The sequence below is a fragment of the Schistocerca piceifrons genome, chromosome X, assembly GCF_021461385.2.
Source record: "Schistocerca piceifrons isolate TAMUIC-IGC-003096 chromosome X, iqSchPice1.1, whole genome shotgun sequence".
Taxonomy (NCBI): Eukaryota; Metazoa; Arthropoda; class Insecta; order Orthoptera; family Acrididae; genus Schistocerca; species Schistocerca piceifrons.
Window position 1 is genome coordinate 796,737,194 of NC_060149.1, and position 21,594 is coordinate 796,758,787.

General features: G+C 38.9%; 1 protein-coding gene across 3 annotated transcripts in view; it reads right to left on the reverse strand.

The window, feature by feature from the left end:
• LOC124721417 (RNA-binding protein Ro60-like) overlaps positions 1-21,594 on the reverse strand; it is a 121,789-nt gene that overhangs the window by 23,575 nt on the left and 76,620 nt on the right. For all 3 annotated transcript variants that reach the window (XM_047246387.1, XM_047246385.1, XM_047246386.1), the window contains 2 exons: positions 9,777-10,016; positions 6,770-6,942 (listed from right to left, as the gene is read on the reverse strand). In XM_047246387.1, the coding sequence (XP_047102343.1) occupies positions 6,770-6,942; positions 9,777-10,016 (413 nt within the window). The remainder of the gene's footprint in view (positions 1-6,769; positions 6,943-9,776; positions 10,017-21,594) is intronic.

Here is a 21,594-nt window from a genome sequence, read left to right on the forward strand (position 1 = left end):
CATATATTGGCCTGACATGTCGGGACACACTCTATTCCACTCCGTAATTGAAAACGGAAACCACGTGTGTACGTGTACCTCACCCCTCATGGTAATGTACATGTGCGTCAGTGAAAAAGACCAATAAAAAGGTGTTAGCATGTGGACGTAATGTGTTCCAGTCTCTTCTGTACCTAAGGTCCATCACCGTTCCCTTTGGATCCCTACGTAATTCGGTGCTCTCCGATACACACGATCGAATAGCGGAGGAGTGGTACTCAAGAGTCAACTTCAGGTTACAATATCTCCAGATGTAATTAACATTTTACAATGCAACAAATGGCACTGATTACGTATTTGTTTATATGTTCAGATGTGCTAACAAAACTAATGGGGTTCCATTTAAAAAAACGTAGGTTTGTGTTAAAAAACATACTTCCGTCCATTTTTTTATGGTTTGTATTAACCAATTACACTAGCCTCTCTCCTCACGTTCGGTCTGTGGAATCGATTCGTCAGTATTTGATGTGGTTTACGAAATACATCCAGCGGTAATGTTAGGTGACTCACCCTGTATATTACTCAACATCCCATAATGATACACAATTTTCCATTTATTCAGTATATATTCTGGAACTGGCATTTTATTTCCATTGTATCATTATTGTCATGTAAGTTATAATTCAACGTAGTGCAATCGGACACATTCCACATTGTTGCATTTCACTCGCTACCTGGATTTATAAAAACACAATAAATAAAGAAAATTGTATTTCACATAATATTCTAGAGACCTCTGTCCACAGGAAACGTGGATATGATTCATATAAAGTAAGTGGGGAATAATATATATATATATATATATATATATATATATATATATATATATATAAAAAATCATCCATCAGTTGCTTCTTCACAATTTCTCAGCACACCACACGAAAGTTATGTACTTTTAAATCCAATTAAAAAACAAACAAAATGAGCTAGCAATGGGATATATTTTCTCAAGTTTTCAATTAGATAGTTTTGTAGCTATCTGGTACTATGTTCACTCTTCCTGTTCTCTCCATCTCAACAATCACCTATGGAGTCTTTGCATACAACCATTCACTTCACTAATCCAAACATATAACAAAACTGGATGTACATGTGTATTTATATATGTATATATGTGCATACCACATGTCCCTGTAAACCACTGGAACTGCTTCAACCAAACTTTGTACACACATCACTGACTGACTGGAAAGAATTGCTGTGGGGACAAGAACTATTTACATACCAAAAGGGGGGGGGGGGGTGTAAGGGTGAGAAAGCAGTGTAACATATGATGCACAAATACCCATACTTTATTCTCCCAGTACTTGAGAATGAGAGCACTTAGTGCCTTGCAATGAACTAGACATAGAATTTCAAACCTTTACGAAACAACTACTCGCTGACAACACGCAAAATGACAAAAGGAGAAAGTTTATCACTTACTAAATTTTTGCTGTTCATGCAGTGAAACTGCTGCGCAAAGCACAACATTTCAAATTTTTCCTTCTTTGCTACTAACTGTATTCGCCAGACATTTTTCAGGCAGTATTTGTGGTGTCATCTGAAGAATGAGGTGCCAAAGCAAAGCTGATATCACGCAATGCAACCACAAGAAACGATATTCGCTGCAAGCCCCACTGACAAATGAGCAGCACCAGCATATAGTCATGTCCACAAACATTTTGCTACACTGCCACATCTGCATTTCTTCTTATGGCCGAGTACAGGGCAGTTCTTGCCAGTCTGAGATCATCGACTAAGGCAACAGCATTGTCTTCTAGTAGGCCAGCTGTGTGTTCAATGTGTTAGGCAAAACTCAATATGAAATTTATTGTAAAATGTACTCTGGGTGAGAGACTATCCTCAGAAAAAGTTGTAAATCCCCTTGACACCCCCTGTGGAAAGTTTAGTAAATTTTCTAATCAATACTGGAATAAAGTGAACTAATATTTTATGAGCCGTAGTATCCACTCAGTCTCCGCCTGGAGCAAAACAAAGAACCCACCATTGTCCGGTGAGTGTATTTTCATCTGGTACAACAGTATTCAAACATACCACTGAATGTATTGGTAAAATTATATCATAGTATGACGAGTGTTCATGACAGATGAAACTCTGACATGCACAAAATTAAACTGCATTGTGCAACTCGCTAGGTAAGCAGGTGAAATATGCAAACAACTATGTGTGAAATATACATGACACTAATATGCACAGGAAAAGCCATGGGTGTAAACCTTATCCTAAACCCCTGGAACATTTTCAACCAAATTTGATACACATTTTGGGCAGAGGAGATGGGTGGAGGAGGGTGTGAAAAAGGAGAGGGGCAGAGGAGAGGGGGTGGAAAAGGAGAGGGGGTGGAAAAGTAGACGGGGTGGAAAAGGAGACGGGGTGGAAAAGGAGACGGGGTGGAAAAGCAGAGGGGGTGGAAAAGCAGAGGGGGTGGAAAAGGAGACGGGGTGGAAAAGGAGACGGGGTGGAAAAGCAGAGGGGGTGGAAAAGCAGAGGGGGTGGAAAAGCAGAGGGGGTGGAAAAGGAGAGGGGGTGGAAAAGGAGAGGGGGTGGAAAAGGAGAGGGGGTGGAAAAGGAGAGGGGGTGGAAAAGGAGAGGGGGTGGAAAAGGAGAGGGGGTGGAAAAGGAGAGGGGGTGGAAAAGGAGAGGGGGTGGAAAAGGAGAGGGGGTGGAAAAGGAGAGGGGGTGGAATAGGAGAGGGGGTGGAATAGGAGAGGGGGGTGGAAAAGGAGAGGGGGTGGAAAAGGAGAGGGGGTGGAAAAGGAGAGGGGGTGGAAAAGGAGAGGGGGTGGAAAAGGAGAGGGGGTAGAAAAGGAGAGGGGCGGAGGAGAGAGGGTGGAAAAGGAGATGGATGGAGAGGGGTTGGAAAAGGAGATGGACGGAGAGTGGGTGGAAAAGGAGATGGACGGAGAGGGGGTGGAAAAGGAGAGGGACTAATAGAGGATTGGGCATCAGAAGTTGAAAGAATTAATTTCAGCTTTGCAATGAAGCTGACCACAGTACTTTTCTCGCTTGTGAATAATTGATACTTGACATCCATTAGTTGAAATTGACTTTACTAGACTACTAATTACAGTCACACAATATACAATATCCATATTTCACATGCTGAAATGCCATACCACACAGTTTCTACAATAAAACATTCTATATCTGAGGTGTTCAACTTGAAACGCCAATGGAGTCTTTCGAAGTGGCACATCTGAATAAAATCTTATCGTATTTCATGCTGTGTCAATTTATTCGAATTGATGTGTCTTCAAAACCGGGAAATTTTATTCTGAAATCCCAACATTTCCAATTTTTACAAAAACTATTTTTATGCCATTTTGTTGTCCCTGTAGTAAAATCTATCAGTAAATGTATGAATAACGTTCAGACATCTACAATTATTTGTTATTTTGTTGTATGAAAATCATAGGTTAAATGCAAACCCTGACAATTCCAATGGTCTGTGAATGTCAGAAAATCATTTCTCTTTAATAAGCTCTATCAAATAGACAACTTCACATTTCCTTTTGCCAGCTTCTGCCCTCGTACTTTGATTTGAGTCTCGAGGTGAACTGCTGCCTTACGTCTGTAGTTTTATGTAGAAAAGGATCTATGGTTATTACAGTAATTCCATGTACTCCAAAAAGGAGAAGTGAGAGAGAGAGAGAGAGAGAGAGAGAGAGAGAGAGAGAGAGAGAGAGAGATGATGTTGCCACAAAAAGAGTTGAGTTAAAATTCATTTGTTAATAGGTACTGTACCACTTCATTTCTGCAGTTCTCCAAATGCAGGCACTATGATAAGAGACATACTTATTTCTAGTGGCATTTATTGATGATTAATGATATGAAGCTGTTTCAGTATTTGTTTTACAACAATAAGGATAAAATCAAACAATTATTTTATTTTGAAATTCTACCTCCAGAAAGATGTAAGCATAAAGCTATTCACAGTCTCAGTAAGGTAACCAAAATAACTGTCACAGTTTACAGGGATGCTTTTCTTAGCATTCTTGGAAAAGTCAGGGTAAGCATATGAAACATCCAGGACAGTGGCACTACAAGTTTTAAAGAGTGAATGCGCAGCCAAACCTCAGAGACTTTACTACCACAAGGTAGGTGTGCTTCACCAGTCCTGTTTACCTATGCAAAATGATGTTGTCATATGGGATCTACACATAAACTACCAATGAACCACTGTGTTTTGCCCACATGATAAATGTACTCATTTTGTACATAACGAACACTGGGACAATCTTTAAACTACAAATTTCAAGAATTAAATGAATAATTTTCACTCATTCAAGAGAAACCGTGAAGATAAGAGGCAAACTTTTCCAAAAATCTGATGTTGGTTCAGACTAGTAACCCCCCCCCCCCCCCCCCCGGCCACACACACACACACACACACACACACACGCACACACACACACAGAAACAAACATTATGGTGGTGACCAAAACGACTGTAATGATGTGAGCTTTCTCATCAGATCACCGAGTCAACAGAAGAATGTGATTACACTGAGATAGATGAAGAGGGTCTCTACAACCCAATGGATGAATGCTGAGTGTTATGTATTTGAGGGCTGGTTATTGCAGGAACAACACGCATTCTGTTGAGAAAGATTGTAACTTGTTTTTCATAAATGTTCAAGAATTGTCTGGATTCCATTTTAGTGGTTTCATAAAAAATATGCAACCTATGTAATATTCTTTGTTTAAATGAATACATTTTGGATTCAGCTTCAACATGATGAAATATAACCAGTCTATCAAGTAACCACTGGAATAGTGAGTATCAGATTCAATAGTAAATCCAAACATTTCCAAAATATAAGTTCCTTTATTCTGCACACAATGTGTTTCTCTTGTCTACTTCATATGAAATTACACAGCTGACAACACACAGATCATGTGACAAAAGTGTCAATAATATAAAGCACAAAGATTTCATGTAACATGTTTTTCATCTTTCCTGAAAAGTTAGCAGAAGTGAGATGACGACGATGATGTCTGATGACAAAGATTTCATCAAATCTAGTACACATCAAGTAAAAATGTTGCAGTAGATTAGTACTTTATTAAAGGTACTCTGACAACACGCAAAAAGCATGCTAGATATAGTGACATTATCCACCAAGTGTACCATCAAGATGCATTTAGCAGTCTGTTAAGATGATATGACAGACCAGAACAGGTAATTCAGTCAACAGAGTTCATGAATTTCCAAGACGAGCAGATGAATTCCTGAAACAGGCATAATGAATCAAGGCCACAATTTTAATTCACCTAATTATATCCAGGTCAATTATTTGTGTGACCTGTTCACAACTGCAACGAGCTGACTTAGGCAAACTTTCAATCATCCACTGCAGTTCTCACTGAGGAACTGCATAATGTTAGGATATTCTCCAGGTGCCATGAATATTCAATGTGATGTATGGGAACTTGTGACTAAGTATCCAGAAACACACCAAATAACACTGGTAAATGTTGGGTGTTGTCTCTTATTGTATATGCAGTGACGCCAATCAACTAGGAGAGAGAAAAACATTTTGTGGAGCAATAATTAACATAACACACTGTGGCAGTTCTATTTAAGAAGATGGGCTCAGAGAATAGCTGACTGATGTCATTTACCAGCTGGTGAAGCAGCTATAATGACATCTGAGAAGTGGCCATTACATGTAGTTCTGTTTTGAGAAGTGGCATTCCTGCAAATTGGAATCTCATTAAAGAAAGTTAAAAAGGCCACTCTCAACACTTACTACATGGCAAGACTCAATTCATGACAACGAACAGCTGCCAATGTACTGGTCTCCTACCAGTTCTGGTATGAACCAAACTCAACATCTATAGTGGAGATGTGCACATAAAAGCACAGAGTATCCTAATATATGAGCTAGACAAAAGCTAATTTCATTTAAAATTTTCAGGAATGTCATTTGCTGCAGAAGACAACCCTTGTAGATCTGGTACAAAGATAACAGAATGAGCCCTCAAAGGACAAAAGGACTCATCAGATGGTCACACTGTTGTCCAGAAGTCACTGATCACAATAGAAAGATATACAACACTGCTTAAAGCTACCATTTATTCATCACACAACAAGAACAAGGTTTTATGTATCTGCAGTATAAACATGGCAGTCACACAAGCATATGTGCACCTAGTGGATGTTTGAGTGAACAGTGAAATTTAGTAAACCTGGTGTGATGGCCTAGGGCTGTTTTACCTGGTTTGAGCTGGGACTATCAATTTGGTTGATGGAAAAAGGAACACAGTTTTTTTTTCTAAACATCTTAAGCACTAGTAATGACAGAGGGACTTTTTCAGAAAGACAATTCTTCTATCTGCAAAGCAATGATCCTTTCCTCATTGTGTGGGAAAAATCATGAGGCGTGCTAATAGGCATGGCTTGAGCCCTACTCAACATCTTGCTGGGCTACAGTACGTGTTGTGGGGTGGATAAATTTGCCCAAAATGTGGAACCCCTATTCAAACATGCTTCAGCAAACTAGATTTTAGTGTGAAGTTCTGCTCAAGGATTAAAGATGGAACTGAACAGCAAAAGGAGGTCTTACACCTCTTGATGGAGAGCAATGAGTATCTAGATACTTTTGGTGACATAGTGTAACTAACTCCAGACAAGTTCACAGGATTTGGTCATCAACTTAACACAGATATGTTATCAAAAAAGAGGAATGTAATGTAAATAGATGTTTCAGTTTATTTGGACTTACTTTGTTTGAGGAAGATTCATTTCACTTCTATACTGATTTAAGCATGTTGGTAAAGAGGCAGAACTTGTTTCATTGTTGTTATTTGTTATAACAACAAACACATCAACTGCCTTTTTGTTTTTCTGTGCCCACATTACAGGTTGTGCCATATTCACTTTAGCAGCAGAACAACGCTAGAAACAAAAATATTGCACAATTGGAATACTTTATAAAGCTTTCTTAATGTTACATAAAAATGAACATGTGATTAGACAATGCATCAGTAAAAGCATAAGAATTATTTCAGTATTTAATGTAAAAATTACTGAACAATTAAAAACTTTTTATTTATTTCCAAACACAAAGAACATGGGTTCCGCATGTTAAATTACCATTGATCACGTTGTCTTCAATCAGATGACTGGTTTGATGGAGCTCTCGATGGTAGTCTATTATGTACAATTATCCCCACCTTGCCATAACAACTGCAACCTACAGCCATTTGAACCGGCATACTATACTGTATCTTTAGCATATCCCTCTCCAACTCCCCCCCCCCTCTCTCTCTCTCTCTCTCTCTCTGCCAACCCCCCCCCCCTCTCTCTCTCTCTCTCTCTGCCACCCCCCCCCCCCCAAAAATAAGTCCTTTCTTCAGCATTCTTCTGTAACACCACAGCTCAAAGAGTTTCTGTTATCTTACCATGTTTCACTTCCTTGTAAGGCCACGACAAATACTTTCAGAAAGATTTTGTAACGCTTCAGTTTATTTTCAATGATAATTTATTTCTCTTTTCCAGATAATATTTTCTTACTACTGCCAATTTATATTTTATATCCTATTTACTTTTGCTGTAAGTTACTTTGCTCCTCATACAATAAAACAAAACAATATAATACACAATATGTAATAACCATAAAAGAATTTGCTTATCTTCATAAATATGAAGAGAATCAAAGTTAACACATGTAGTGGTGCCATAACTTCACTAATAATGACTACATTGACACATTTCTACAGCAACAACGACTGTAACTCACATTTTAGTACACATAATGAATCATTGTAGAGTGAGCCACACTTTAGAAAAAGAAGTGTTATGAGGGAGAGAACAATGATAGTACAGAGAGCAAAGGCAAACCTATGAGATGACTGCACTATGCGGCATGAAATGTGCACATTGGAAGAAGCATCAGGCTGTTAGAATTTGGTTAAGTAGAAAGCACACATCCTCATTCTATTTAAGTGAGGCAGGGAAACCCTGGAAAACCTAACTCTAGATAGCTGTGATGGTTTCTGAGGATGGCCTTCCCTATATTCCATCCTATTTCAGTTGTCATGTAATACCTGACATCATACAGAAATTCCATTGGACAGTTCAAGAGAAGACACCTGTGGAAGGGTGATTGTATGAATGGCTATCACCAGCCTCTGACTGACAGACAACAGCAAACCTGAAGCTTGTAACCAGGGACTGCCCTTCCTGAGCACAATGTTGATGCTGTAAAGCAGTTTTCTTGTGGCTACGACTCCAGGTCTTGAGAAGCTGCTGTCTGGTGAATACACAAGGCATACCCAACTTGGGATTTCTGGCAGTCAAAGTCTTTAGAACACAAGATCACAAATTTAAAGCTGATTAACAAAGTTTTAATACACTGGCAGACTGGAGAGTACCATCTTCCTTCCTTACCTACAGTATTTATTTCTATATCCCTGATATTTTTGCAAAATATTTGCTGTAAATAATTGCTGTGCAGCACACCTTACAGTTTCAGAATATGGTGACATTAATCTACCTCTATTTAATGTCTTGGAATTTGAAATGCTCATTCATGGTTAATGTTCATAAGGTAAAACAAAGATGACAAGTGGAACTTATAGAGCATGACAGATGTCAAGAACATTTTTCCCCTGGTGATATTCTGCACAAAACTAAATCTACAAAATGTAAAAGGTCAAGTAAACTGCATTATGCTCAGCTGCCACAGTATGGCCAGGTAGGAAGACAAATGTCAGAATCATATCGATGATGATATTAGAAGACTATATTCTTCACATAGATATGTTCATAATGTAGTTGCATCAAAATTCTTGGCAATAGCTTTCAACTGAAATAAAAGACATTTGTAAAGGAAAATGTAATTTTATTAACTGTCACATTATTCTCGTAGTAGTTTAATATGAATGCTATTTTTCATTTTATCTCCACAGACCCATCAGCACATCCGAATTTTTTGAAGTACTATACCAGTAAGTGCATTCCACTTCATCAAGGTAATTTACAGAATTCAGATTTTAAAGAGCAACATTTTTTATGATAATAATGAGATAAAAAATTGAGTAAAATGTTATTTTGGTGACAGGTGGGAACACTCGTATATAAAAGCCAGAGCTCAGGCTATACATGTATCTGGACAATGGCAGAAAACTGTTATGAAAATTTTAGGGAGAAGAGGAATTCGTGGCTGAGCTATGGCATGCAGCTTCATGTTTATGTGACTACCTACTACTTAATGGTCTTGTGCACCATAAGATACTGGTAGACAATGGTTTACAGTACGGTATTTCTATCAGCTTCAAAAATCAATTACATTCATTTGGCAGTGAAAGTAGCTACACCTGCATGGACAGATGACCAATAACTTTGAATCAGAATACTTTCAGCATAAATCACATCACCATGTATATATCATCAAATAGCATCTCTTCTATATGGTGAGTAACAATTTATCCTTTTCATAATACTGTTGTTATCCTATTGTGATTTTCCATTGTTTGACATTAAATAACATTTAAGACAAGACAACATCACACCTTTCTGAGAACTTTTATACTTTTAACTTTTCTGAACACATTATATTGAGTCTGAGATGAATATAAGTCTTTAGCCTTTACCTGAACTTGCAGTTATGAAATCAACACACTAGTATTCAATATAAAGTCTAAACTCATTCTTAAGATATTAAACTTTCTAAAGCGTATACACTACTTTTTGATCCTTGGCATCACGTTCAGTCAATTCAATCTTACCGCTCTCATTGTTGAAATTGTTTCATTGAAAGACAGTGATTTATCCAATGGCACTTCCTCCATGTCTGATGCTGAATATATAAGAACAGTAGCATCTGTCTCCGTTTTGTAAATACAATATGTTATCAGGAGTGCAGCCATACAACATGTCAATTCACGACACTGCCAACACTTTGTCAGTATCATATCAAATCCATTGTTGACTGCTATTATATACTTCAAGCCAGTTGGTTTAAGAAGCTGAAACATTTTTCAAAAAATAATCACAAAAAGTACACATCTTTTTGTATTCTTTTAAAGGTTGCAAAATATAATTAAATTTTAGTTTAATGATGTTTCTTTCATCAAATAAAGTCATATATGTACAGTAAGCAACAAATCAAGCAAGATGCCAATACTTTCCACATCACAGCAATAGTAGATCAAAATTCTTGTACTAGAAAGTTCTGGTAGAATGTTAACTACTTCAGGAGCAAAGGAGACCACTCACCGAAAAGCAGAAGCATTAGAGACTAAAAGCAGAAATACAAGTACACACACATGTGCAGGAGAGAGAGAGAGAGAGAGAGAGAGAGAGAGAGAGAGAGAGAGAGAGAGAGAGAGAGAGTGTGAGAGTCCCATTTATCTTGACCACCATAAATAAATGTTTGTCCAGATGCAAATTACAAAATGTTTCAAACTAATGCTCTTTAGCCATCAGGGGGACATCAATCAGCACGACTGCCTTCATTGTAGCTTTGCTTTTTACAAAGACATGAACAGCGGTACAACTCTCTTAAATGGCACCCTGTATTTTTTATTCGGTAATTCATTTCCTCTCCTAAAGACCTATTCAAAAATCTATCACAGTGTACCAGTCACTGAAACACAACATTATTAATTACATTACAGAACACTGACATTGACACTACCAGCACTTAGTGCAGGTACTTGGGGTAATGGAACACATCCACGAGCTGGCGTTGATAGAGGACAAATGTAAACATAAGTAGAATGCACACCCGTCATTCCGTCAACCATTGTCAGTTGAAGAGTTGTGTGAGTAGAATGTACACCAACGAATAGAAGGTAGAAATGCTACTCATCTATGGGGAATGTAGGTTAGCAGAACAATAACTGCAATACTGTTTTCTTATGTACGGGCACATTTAGTACAGTAGTTTAGTCCTTTTAAAGTCTGTTGTGTAGAGTAGGCATACAGTAAAGGCTGTCCTTCCTACAAACTGCATCAACATAATGTTTCTTTTATTGTTTGTTGTTGAAGGTAGGCAAAATGCTACGCAGGCAGCGGAACTCTACAGAGAGCGATATCATGACAAGGACCCGATGGATGTTTTCTTATCTTGTTGCGATGCTTCAGGAAACGGGAAGTTTCAACCCACGACAATGCAATCGTCATAGCACTCACACAGAAGAAGCTGCCGAAGTTACTGTTCTCACTCCCGTTGCTATGAATCTACATGTGAGCACATGATACCTTGAACACGAGATTGGCTTTCCTAAAACCAGTGTACATCATATTCTTACATGTCACCAGTTCCATCCTTACCATGTACACCTACAACAAGAATTGCATGGGAATGATTTCCAGAATCATGTACGGTTCTGTCAGTGGGCACAGCAGCAAATCCTTGCCAACCTGAACTTCTTCTCCAATGTTCTATTTACTGATGAATGTTCCTTCTCAAACAAAGGACAGGTAAATACAAGAAACCTGCATTATTGGTCCAGCGACAGCCCCCGATGGCTTAGACAGGTGGAACATCAGCGTCAATGGAGAGTTAACATCTGGTGTGGGATGCTTGGTACTACAATTATTGGCCCTTATTTCATCAATGGTAGTCCAAACAGCACAGTGTATGCCAACTTCCTCAGACAAATTCTTCCTCCTCTTCTGGATGAAGAGCCCCTAAGAACCTGAATGCTTATGTGGTACCAACACGATGGATGTCCAGCACATATTGTCTTGCGTGCACGTCGTGTTCTGAACCGAAGGTATCCTGCCAGAGGGATTGGTTGAGGAGGAACAGTTATTTGGCGTGCTAGGTCTCCTGATTTAAATCCTCTGGACTTTTTTCTTTGGGGATGCATTAAAGACGTTGTCCATCGTGATATTCCATCAACTCCAGAGGACATGCAGGAACGTATCGTGCTTGCTTTTAATTCTCTTCAGCAGGTAACACTGGAAGCAGTAAATAATTCTTTCATTCAATGAGAGCACCAGTGTAACAGTGTCCAGGGTCACCACTTTGAGCACCTTTGAATGTTCTACTACTGGGTAATGATACAGGAGTGTCAAATTCAATTTTATGTTATTTTTTTACTTGGTTTTCATTTGTTTTCTGACAACTCCAGCAAATGGACGAGTTTTTGATCCTGGGGTCAAAGTCAATGTTGTGTTATGTAATTAATAACGTTGTGTTTCAGTGAATGGTACACTGTGATACATTTTTCAATAGGTCTTTGGGAGAGGAAATTAATTACTGAATAAAATATACAGGGAACCATTTAAAAAAGTCATACCACTGTTCACATCTTTGTAAAAAACAAAGCAACAATGAAGGCAATCATGCTGATTGATGTCTGCCTGACGGCTAAAGAACATTTCCTTGAAACATTTTATAATTTGCATCTGGACAAACAGTTATTTAGGGTGGTCAAGATAAATGGGACACCCTATATAGTACTGGCTGGACACGTGACTGTGTGTGTGTGTGTGTGTGTGTGTGTGTGTGTGTGTGTGTGTGTGTGTGTGTGTGTGTGGGGGGGGGGGGGGGGGGGGGTGCGGACTTGTACTCTAGCTTGAGAAAGTATTTATTCTGAGAACTATCAAGTTTTCTTTCCTTGTTGCGCATGTCCCTTCCAGACTCAATGCTTCTGATTTTCAGTTAGTGGTCTCCTTTACTCTCAAAGCATGTACATCAAAATTTCATATAGCATAATTTAAAAATACTTACAGAATCACTTTTCTATAAATGACTGGTGTCTTAGAAACTAATTTAGAAGAATAATATACACTATGTGATCAAAAGTATCCGAACATCCCCAAAAATATACACTTTTCATATTAGGTGCATTATGCCGCCACCTACTGCCAGATACTCCATATCAGCCACCTCAGTAGTCATTAGGCACCGTGAGAGAGCAGAATGGAGCACTCCGCGGAACTCACATATTTCGAACGTGGTCAGGTGATTGGGTGTCACTTGTATATTTCTGTATGTGAGATTTCCATACTCTTAAATATCCCTTGGTCCACTGTTTCCGATGTGATAGTGAAGCAGAAAAAATGAAGGGACACATACAGCACAAAAGTGTACAGGCCGACCTCGTGTGTTGACTGACAGAGACCGCCGACAGTTGAAGAGGGTCATAATGTGTAATAGGCAGACATCTATCCAAACCATCACACAGGAATTTCAAACTGCATCAGGATCCACTGCAAGTACTATGACAGTTAGGCGGGAAGTGAGAAAACTTGGATTTCATGGTCAAGCAGCTGCTAATAAGCCACACATCATGTCGGTAAATGCCAAATGACGCCTCGGTTGGTGTAAGGGGAGTAAACATTGGACGATTGAACAGTGGAAAAATCTTGTGTGGAGTGACAAATCACGGTACACAATGTGGCGATCTGATGGCAGGGTGTTGGTATGGTGAATGCCCGGTGAACGTCATCTGCCAACATGTGTAGTGCCAAGAGTAAAATTCTGAGGCGGTGGTGTTCTTCATGGAGGGGTCTTGCACCCCTTGTTATGCATGGCACTATCACAGCACAAGCCTACATTGAAGTTTTAAGCACCTTCTTGCATCCCACTGTTGAAGAGCAATTTGGGGATGGTGATTGCATCTTTCAACTCAATCGAGCACCTGTTCATAATGCACGGCCTGTGGTGGAGTGGTTACATGACAATAACATCCCTGTAATGGACTGGCCTGCACAGTGTCCTGACCTGAACCCTATAGAACACTTATGGGATGTTTTGGAATGCCGACTTCGTGCCTGGGCTCACCTACCAATGTCGATACCTCTCCTCAGTGCAGCACTCTGTGAAGAATGGGCTGCCATTCCACAAGAAACCTTCCAGCAACTGAATGGAAATATGCCTGCGAGAGTGGAAGCTGTCATCAAGGCTAAGGGTGGGCCAACACCATGTTGAATTTCAGCATTACCGATGGAGGGAGCCATGAACTTTTAAGTCATTTTCAGCCAGGTGTCTGGATACTTTTGATCATGTAGCGTACGTAAACTTCCTGAAAAGAAGATAACAACTTCTATCACTGTTGGAAAGATTCTAATTTGTCTACAATATTAATTATGGTCTCTTAACTTGACAGAGCCACTGCACATTCAGCCATGAGTCAGTACCTCCACTCCACTACATGTACTGATCACAGCTGTCCAGTTCAGTGGCCACCGAACTCCCTATCTCTTAGTACATCTAACGTCTGTCTGTGAATATGGAGGGAAACAGTCACATGATTGTTTGCATTATGTATATTGATGCTTTAGGGGAAAAAAATGGATATTCTTCCAAATGACCAACACAAATTGTCTGGTACAAATGTTTACACGTGGTTATATTTTTATGTGTAAGGAATACGATAGATTTCTATGCTGTTCAATACAAACATAATTAAGTTCATCTATCTCTGACTGCTGTCAAGTGCACCAGCTTCAACTGAATATTTGAATTCCATATAGTACGTGAATGGATGACAAAGTCATTATTAAAAACATCTTATGTCACCATGGCACTTGAAATTGAAAGTGTTTATCAAAACCACGCCAATCTGCATGCACTAAGGCAGTATTATCCTTGCCAAGAAATGAAAGTGAGTGTTCAGTGCTTCTCACTTTCATAATACCTGCAACACCTTCATGCCTCACAAGACCATTTAGTGACAGCATATCACCAGACACTTCCAGTTGTGAAGCTGTTAGTGATACGAGATGATAGGTGGTTAAGACACTGATATTGAAATGACTGCTTCATCTGAGAAAAATGGCAATATTATGGTACTCATACTAATACTGCTCTTGAATATTATTACAAAATTGACTGCTGTGAAAAAGTGATCTCTGCTGGATAAAATACACCATAAATAATAAGTTTAGTGGCCTGCGTTGGTCAACAGAAATAAAGTTTAGAAAATGGAATTTTCTTTCTAGTGTGTTTATAACTTTTTTGTAGTGAGACAGTTCACCAATTAAGCTGTTTTCCAAAATGACTTTTTGTTTGTTTAGGCCAAAATAAACTCCTCACTTCAATTTTCATTGATTTATGAGTGAAGTGTACTGCATTTTGGTTAGACTTCTCTTTTGTCACATTACTAACATCTGACATTTCCTGATCAAGTATGACATTTCATTACCGTGACATCTTAAATGTTACAATATAACAGACAATGATTGAATGTTACTGTAACGAGAATTATACGTATAATAATTTTTTTCTTTATGAATTTAGATAAATTAATAATAGCAATGTGTTGAATTTCTTTTTCGATTCTTTTCGTGTCATGTTAAAGAAACTGTGAGCAACTTTTGAAACGAATATTATTATTTATGTTAGATTTCAAATAATGTGGTAATCAAAGGAAAGTGTATTTAATGTTAAAACTATTGTAAGATGTGGAAATTGTAATTTATACACTTGGTCCATACGTAGGTAATGCATTAGGATAGGTGTAGTAGAAAACCTGCGGTGAATACCCTACCTGTAGGGGAGCGGGAAAAGGTGGAGGCAGGCGAGGCGGGAAAACGCACACTGGCGCGGTTCGGCACAACGGGCTCAGTAAGACAGTCGGAGGCGAGCAACAGTCGGAAGTACACGTACTGTACCGAGGAGGCTACCCAGGAAAAGTGGATTCCATTGAGCCTCGGATGGACCGATTCCGACGACTACTTGGCATGGCTATATTCTGAGGCACAAAATTGGAAAAATTACGACGCTAAGAAGATGGAAAGTGCCGATGTTGTGTGAGCTTTAGCCGTGCTTGTATGTGTGCCGTGCTGCTCGCTATCTCGCTGCCCGCCTTCCGCCGCACCGACTTGCACAGGTCAAACATTTATTTCATCTTTAGAAGTGTATCTGTGTGGACCAGTGTCGAGACTGTTTCTAATGGTTCAATAATAATGTGACTTTTACCAAAATTGCTTTAGCCATGACTTATCCTGATCACTGACCTAGACAGGATCCTTACCTCGTATTGTGCAATCCGAGTATCCTAAACAGAAAGTTTAATGTTTGTGTTAATGAAAATTATCAGCAGATTAATCTATGCCATGAAGGAATCTATAGTTCTGTGTGCTGTTGCAAATATTGGTAAAGAACAAAAGAGTTTTTGTTGGATTGAGTTAGCGATGTTATTTAATTAATTTGAGACAGAAATAATGACAGTTAAATTATTCAGAAGTAAGACAAAAGAGTAGTTATCCAGAGATTGATAAAATTTGTGTGTTAATTTGCCTTCAGTACTTAACAGTTTCAGTATAACCACTATAACAGTTTCAGGGCCCCCCCCTATTTCTCTTATCCATCCGTTCAAACCTTGATGTGTACTGCTCAGATTTGACCAGTAAAGCTAAATTCTATATTATACCTAAGTGTATTAGTGTTTTTTTCCATCTTTAATAGTAACATTGTATATGTGCTTTCAAAATTGCTAATTATAGGGTAATCTATGCCCGATGTCAGTCTGCTCAACATACAAAAATGTAGTTAGTAGTAATCATTACTGTGTGGTGTTGTGTAAATGTAGTTCGTCCAAATTAGTACAAAAAGAGCAAACTTTAGTTCAGTGGATTTTTCGGATTCCAAACTTTGCCATATACTGTATCGTTACTACGTGTTACTATGCTTGTACATGCACCCACTTGTACAAGGAAAAAACTCACTAATTGCCTAAGTAGGCTGGCGACCGAATTGTTAGTTATAGGTAGCATCTACTGTGTGTACTTCTTGTCCATGCGAAAGAATAATTATACTGTACATTTGCTTGATGCATCACTGTAGTTATTGACTGAGTATAAGTCCGATCTTGCTTCTATTAGGTACACGCGGTCAACTTTTGTACTAAAATCCTTGTTCATAAGGTGAAGCCCGTGAACTTATTACAGTACAGGCTTTATATAGCTAACCTACGTCCGAGTAGGGCGGTAGTGTTACAAGTGGCTTCCCGGTGACAGGACATCCAGTTGTTGTCGGTTACAAATTAACGAAAAGATTGAACAGTGGATGTTCAGTGGCACGAATAGCAATAAAGTTTAGTAAAAGAAACTGCAGTGTGAGCCAAGTATAATAGTGTGGTATAGTTGGCATTTAGTATGGACAGAAACGTAGACGGGGTAGGTGCGCCAAGCGAAATGGAGAATGCGGCTGGCAGTAGCCGGAGTTTACGCGGCCAGATAACAGATGGCGTTAGCGAAAGACAGTTGGCGTACATACAATACCACGAACACGTCAATGAACAGATTGAAAGGTTGAGATCACCTCGAACACAGCAAGGGACAAAACAGGAAGCAGAGGGTGACTTTGTAGATGATAGTGGGTATGTGAATGAATCCACTGACATGTTTGATTCTCCACAGATAAAGAAAGAACCGAATGAAACTTTTGAAGTAGGATCGGAACACACCGATTCCGTAGAACAAAACAGTGTGAAAATTTTAAGCATAAACGATCTATTTGAACAATTAACCAAACAAATTTCAGGACAGAGTGAGCAGATCAAAACACACGTTGATCAGCAGCTCAAAACACAGGGACACCAGCTCAAAACGCAAAATGAGCAGCTTAAAACACACGTTGACGAGCAGCTCAAAACACAGAATGAACAGCTCAAAACACACGTTAACGAGCAACTCAAAACACAGGTGGATCAAATTAAAGCACAGGTGGAAGGACAGGGAATTAAAATTAGTAAACAGATAGAACAGGTAGAACAAACAGTGGGTAATTTAAGTTCTGTGGTAAATACTCTGAAATTTGAAATTGATACCATTAACAAAAATATGGATACTATGCAGGAGGAAATTGGAAACATTAATAGTAGATTTGATGTTGAAATTCTCAACATCCAAGAGAAAGTAGAACCTTTGGTTGAAACTAAGGTAGACGAAAAAGTTTTCGGTCTTAAAACTGAGATCGTAAACGAATGTCAACACGGGATATCGCAATTGAAAAAGGTAGTTTCAGACACTGAAAGTGATTTAAGTAAAAAAGTATCCGAATGTGTTCAAAATTGTGAACAAAATACTACGAAAATTCAAGGCAGAATTTTCGATCTGGAGAGCAAAATTAAAGGTAGGCCTGGTGTTGTCTGTAATGGCACACCAATTACGAAGCTGTTAGAAGGCGAGGAACGCTTCGATCCAGCCAAGAAACATAACGGGTGGCATCCGTTAGATTTTATTAAAAATTGCGAGAGAGTATTTCCTGAGCACTTGTCTGATCAGGAAAAGATAAACGTTGTAATTAGCGCCTTAGCGGGTGACGCTAAGCGCTGGGGAATAAATTTAGATACCGAACAAATGACGTTCGAGGAATTTAGGCAAAGATTTACGGAAGAATATTGGTCTGAACAAAAGCAGGACCATTTATGGCGGGAGTTCATCATGGCCAAACAGCATGATAACAGGGGCAGGAATTCTTTGAAAGATTTCTGCGAGCATTGGTACCGAAAATTGACACACTTAAGAGGTAGAAGATCAGATTCAGAAATTATCTGGGAGTTATATAAAAAACTTCCAGAAGATTCAAAGAGGTATGTAGGAAGCAATCATCGCAGCTTCCAAGCATTTCTAGAAAGGGTCGAAGATGAAGACCATTGGCGCGAAAGTCGCGCCAATTACCAAAATTTTTGTAACCGTAATAACCGGAACAATGACGAAAGAAATGACGGCGATGGATTTCGCGTCAATATAATACAAAGAGGAAGAGGCAGAGGAAGAGGCAGAGGAAATAATCCAGATCGCGGTAGAGGGTATACCGCGCAAAATAATAACGACGCGGGAAACTAATTTCCGCGAACGTTGCGGGCCAAACGGAAGCGGACAATACATACCGGCCCCGATTCAAGAAAAGATACCGGACCGACCGTAATGTAATGAGACAGGCTAGGGACGAGCATGGAACGCCGCGACGTGTTGTGGCGAAACAAGCGTCAGGTGCGAGCCAGAATGAATCATCGCTGCCGCACAGAGCGCTACATGTTAACAGGCGAGTGGAGCATCAGAGGGCAACGGCCCAGCCTAGCCGAACATCTGTTCGGAAAGAAGCCGCTAGCAATACGGCAGCAGTAGGTACGAACGTAGCAGTCAGAGCTAATGAAAATTTTACGAGTAATAATTCCGTGGCAAAGGAAACAATAAATGAGACTGTGAGTACACAGAGAGGTGCGGTTAGCAGTGTTTGCAATGGGGTAAAAGGCGATAATGAATTAGCAGAAGTTACTGATTGGCGTGTGCAGATCGACGATCTGTACAAGGGCCTAAAGCAATGTGAGTGGGAGGATTTTAAAAGGGAGTATGAGGCGAAGAAATTAGTTGGTGGAAAGAGAGATAGTAGGGACGTCCATAAAGTGACGTGGCCCAAAATTGAAGAGGGGAGAATAAATAGCGCCGCGCAAAGTACGCGTGCCGCCAATAGGATGAAGGTTAATGATAGGAAGGATTTGGAGGATGAAATCCTCAGCATTGACGAAGAAATAACTTCTGCTAACAGTCCGCCAATAGTACAAGCTGCTACCGAGAGGCACCGTGGAGAAGGGGTAGATGATTACCTGAAAGTAATTAAAGTCCACGAGGATTACACCGAATATGAAGTCACAGTGGATGTGAATAAAGCAGAGGATGGGGCCGTTTTGCCAAAAGAGGAGATTGAATTGAAATCCAAGCCTGACGACAATACAGAGGAAGAACTTAGTGCCTGTCTCAGAAAAGCTTTTATGTTAGAACCTGAAAGCGATCCGGAATGGTCGGATTCCGACGATAGTTCGGATGATGAAAGATACATAAATATAGACGAAAATGAATGTTCTAACGCTCCCTATTGTGCAAAAGTAGCGTGCTTAAGTGAATCTGATGTTGAGGAAGAGTGTAGTGATGACTCTAGTGAAGATGAATTTTCAGGTGTAAAGGAAAATGAATATACTTTTACTGAAAGAGGGTATCAGAAAATCAGTGAAAATAATAGGGATGCAGTTAATTGTGGCATTGTACCTAATGATGAAGAAACTTCAAAACAAAATACAGACATTGAAACAGAACAAAGAAAGAAGGAGCCACCGGACGACTCAGTGTTTATTTTGCGAAGAGTTCAAGTAAGCAAAGACTTTGAACTCCAGAAACCGAAAAAGCCGCCAGATATAATAGGTTCACAGGTCAGGAACGTATCTTGGGACGATGTCACAGTCGACCAAGGTGCGTTGCGGAAAAAAAGAGGAAGGGGCATGATTTAGAGCCTGGGGCAGGTTTATATCGGATTTTGAGAATGTCATGAACACCTTACATCATGAAACTACAGGATTTCCACCGGAAGAAATTTTGTTAGGCAGAAGTAGTAAAAGTTTAATTGAAGAAAAACTAGAGTTTCCACCTTGTACAAGTTTGGGGTTGGATCAAAAGAAAGAATTGGTGATAAAAAGGGCAAAGCAAAAAGCTGAATCTAGATCTAAAAGACACAATAAAAATTTAAAAGTTTCAAAATTTAAAATTGGAGATTATGTTCTTTTAAAAACCCACGAAAAGTCTAGTGAACTAAACCATGAAATTTCAAAATTTAAATATATTTATAATGGACCATATCTAATACAGAATATTCCACACGACAATGCTTACTACCTGATCTACCCAAAATCCAAAAGACCTTTAGGTGTAAGAAATATAGTGGACCTGAAACTGTATGTTCCTAGGAACGAGTAAATGTGCTGTATCTTATGCTGAACCCAAGTTATCCTAAATGTATCTAATCTTTGTAAATGTCTGTATACCCTCGAAAGTGTGCTAATGTAGTTATGTGAGTTTCAGATTACCAATTGTACTGTAACTGTAAAAAAATGTATGGAGAAAAGGACTGAAAAGAAAGGATAAATGCTATCAGCCAGATAAAAGATGGGACTGTCAAAATGAAAATGGGCAGTGTATGAACCATAATATGAAAGACTGCCAAATACCAATGAGGGCAGATAAATAATCGATGGAAAATTGTAAATGTGATCCAGGAGATGTGACAATATGAAGTGAAAAGGACTGCCCAAACCCACATAATAGGCAGCAAATATATGTAGTTAATTTTCTGAATATATGTGTGTGTGTTTTGTTTAGTAAGTAAGAAAATGGACTGCTATTCAAAGCATGCAGCGATAAATTATTTTATAGTGTATGCAAAATATGCAATTGTTTTTGTAGTTAAATGTTTGTATTCCAGAATTTTAAATTATTTCTTTGAGAAATTTAGAAAAAATAAGTAAATTGCTATTTTAGTGAGGTTGTGATGGGAAGTTGGACTGTGCAAAAGGCACTTGAGTAAATGACAAGTCAGCATTCTTGAAGTGCTAAAAAAGTGTAAACCTATATACAGTGAGCAAAAGGAAATATGTAGGGTAAATCTATTTGGACAATTAAGTAAAGATTCGGAACCACTGTATAATTGTAAGATTTAGTGTTCCCATAAAATTTGGACTTAAGAAAATTTTCTGGAAACAGGGGCATGTGTAACGAGAATTATACGTATAATAATTTTTTTCTTTATGAATTTAGATAAATTAATAATAGCAATGTGTTGAATTTCTTTTTCGATTCTTTTCGTGTCAT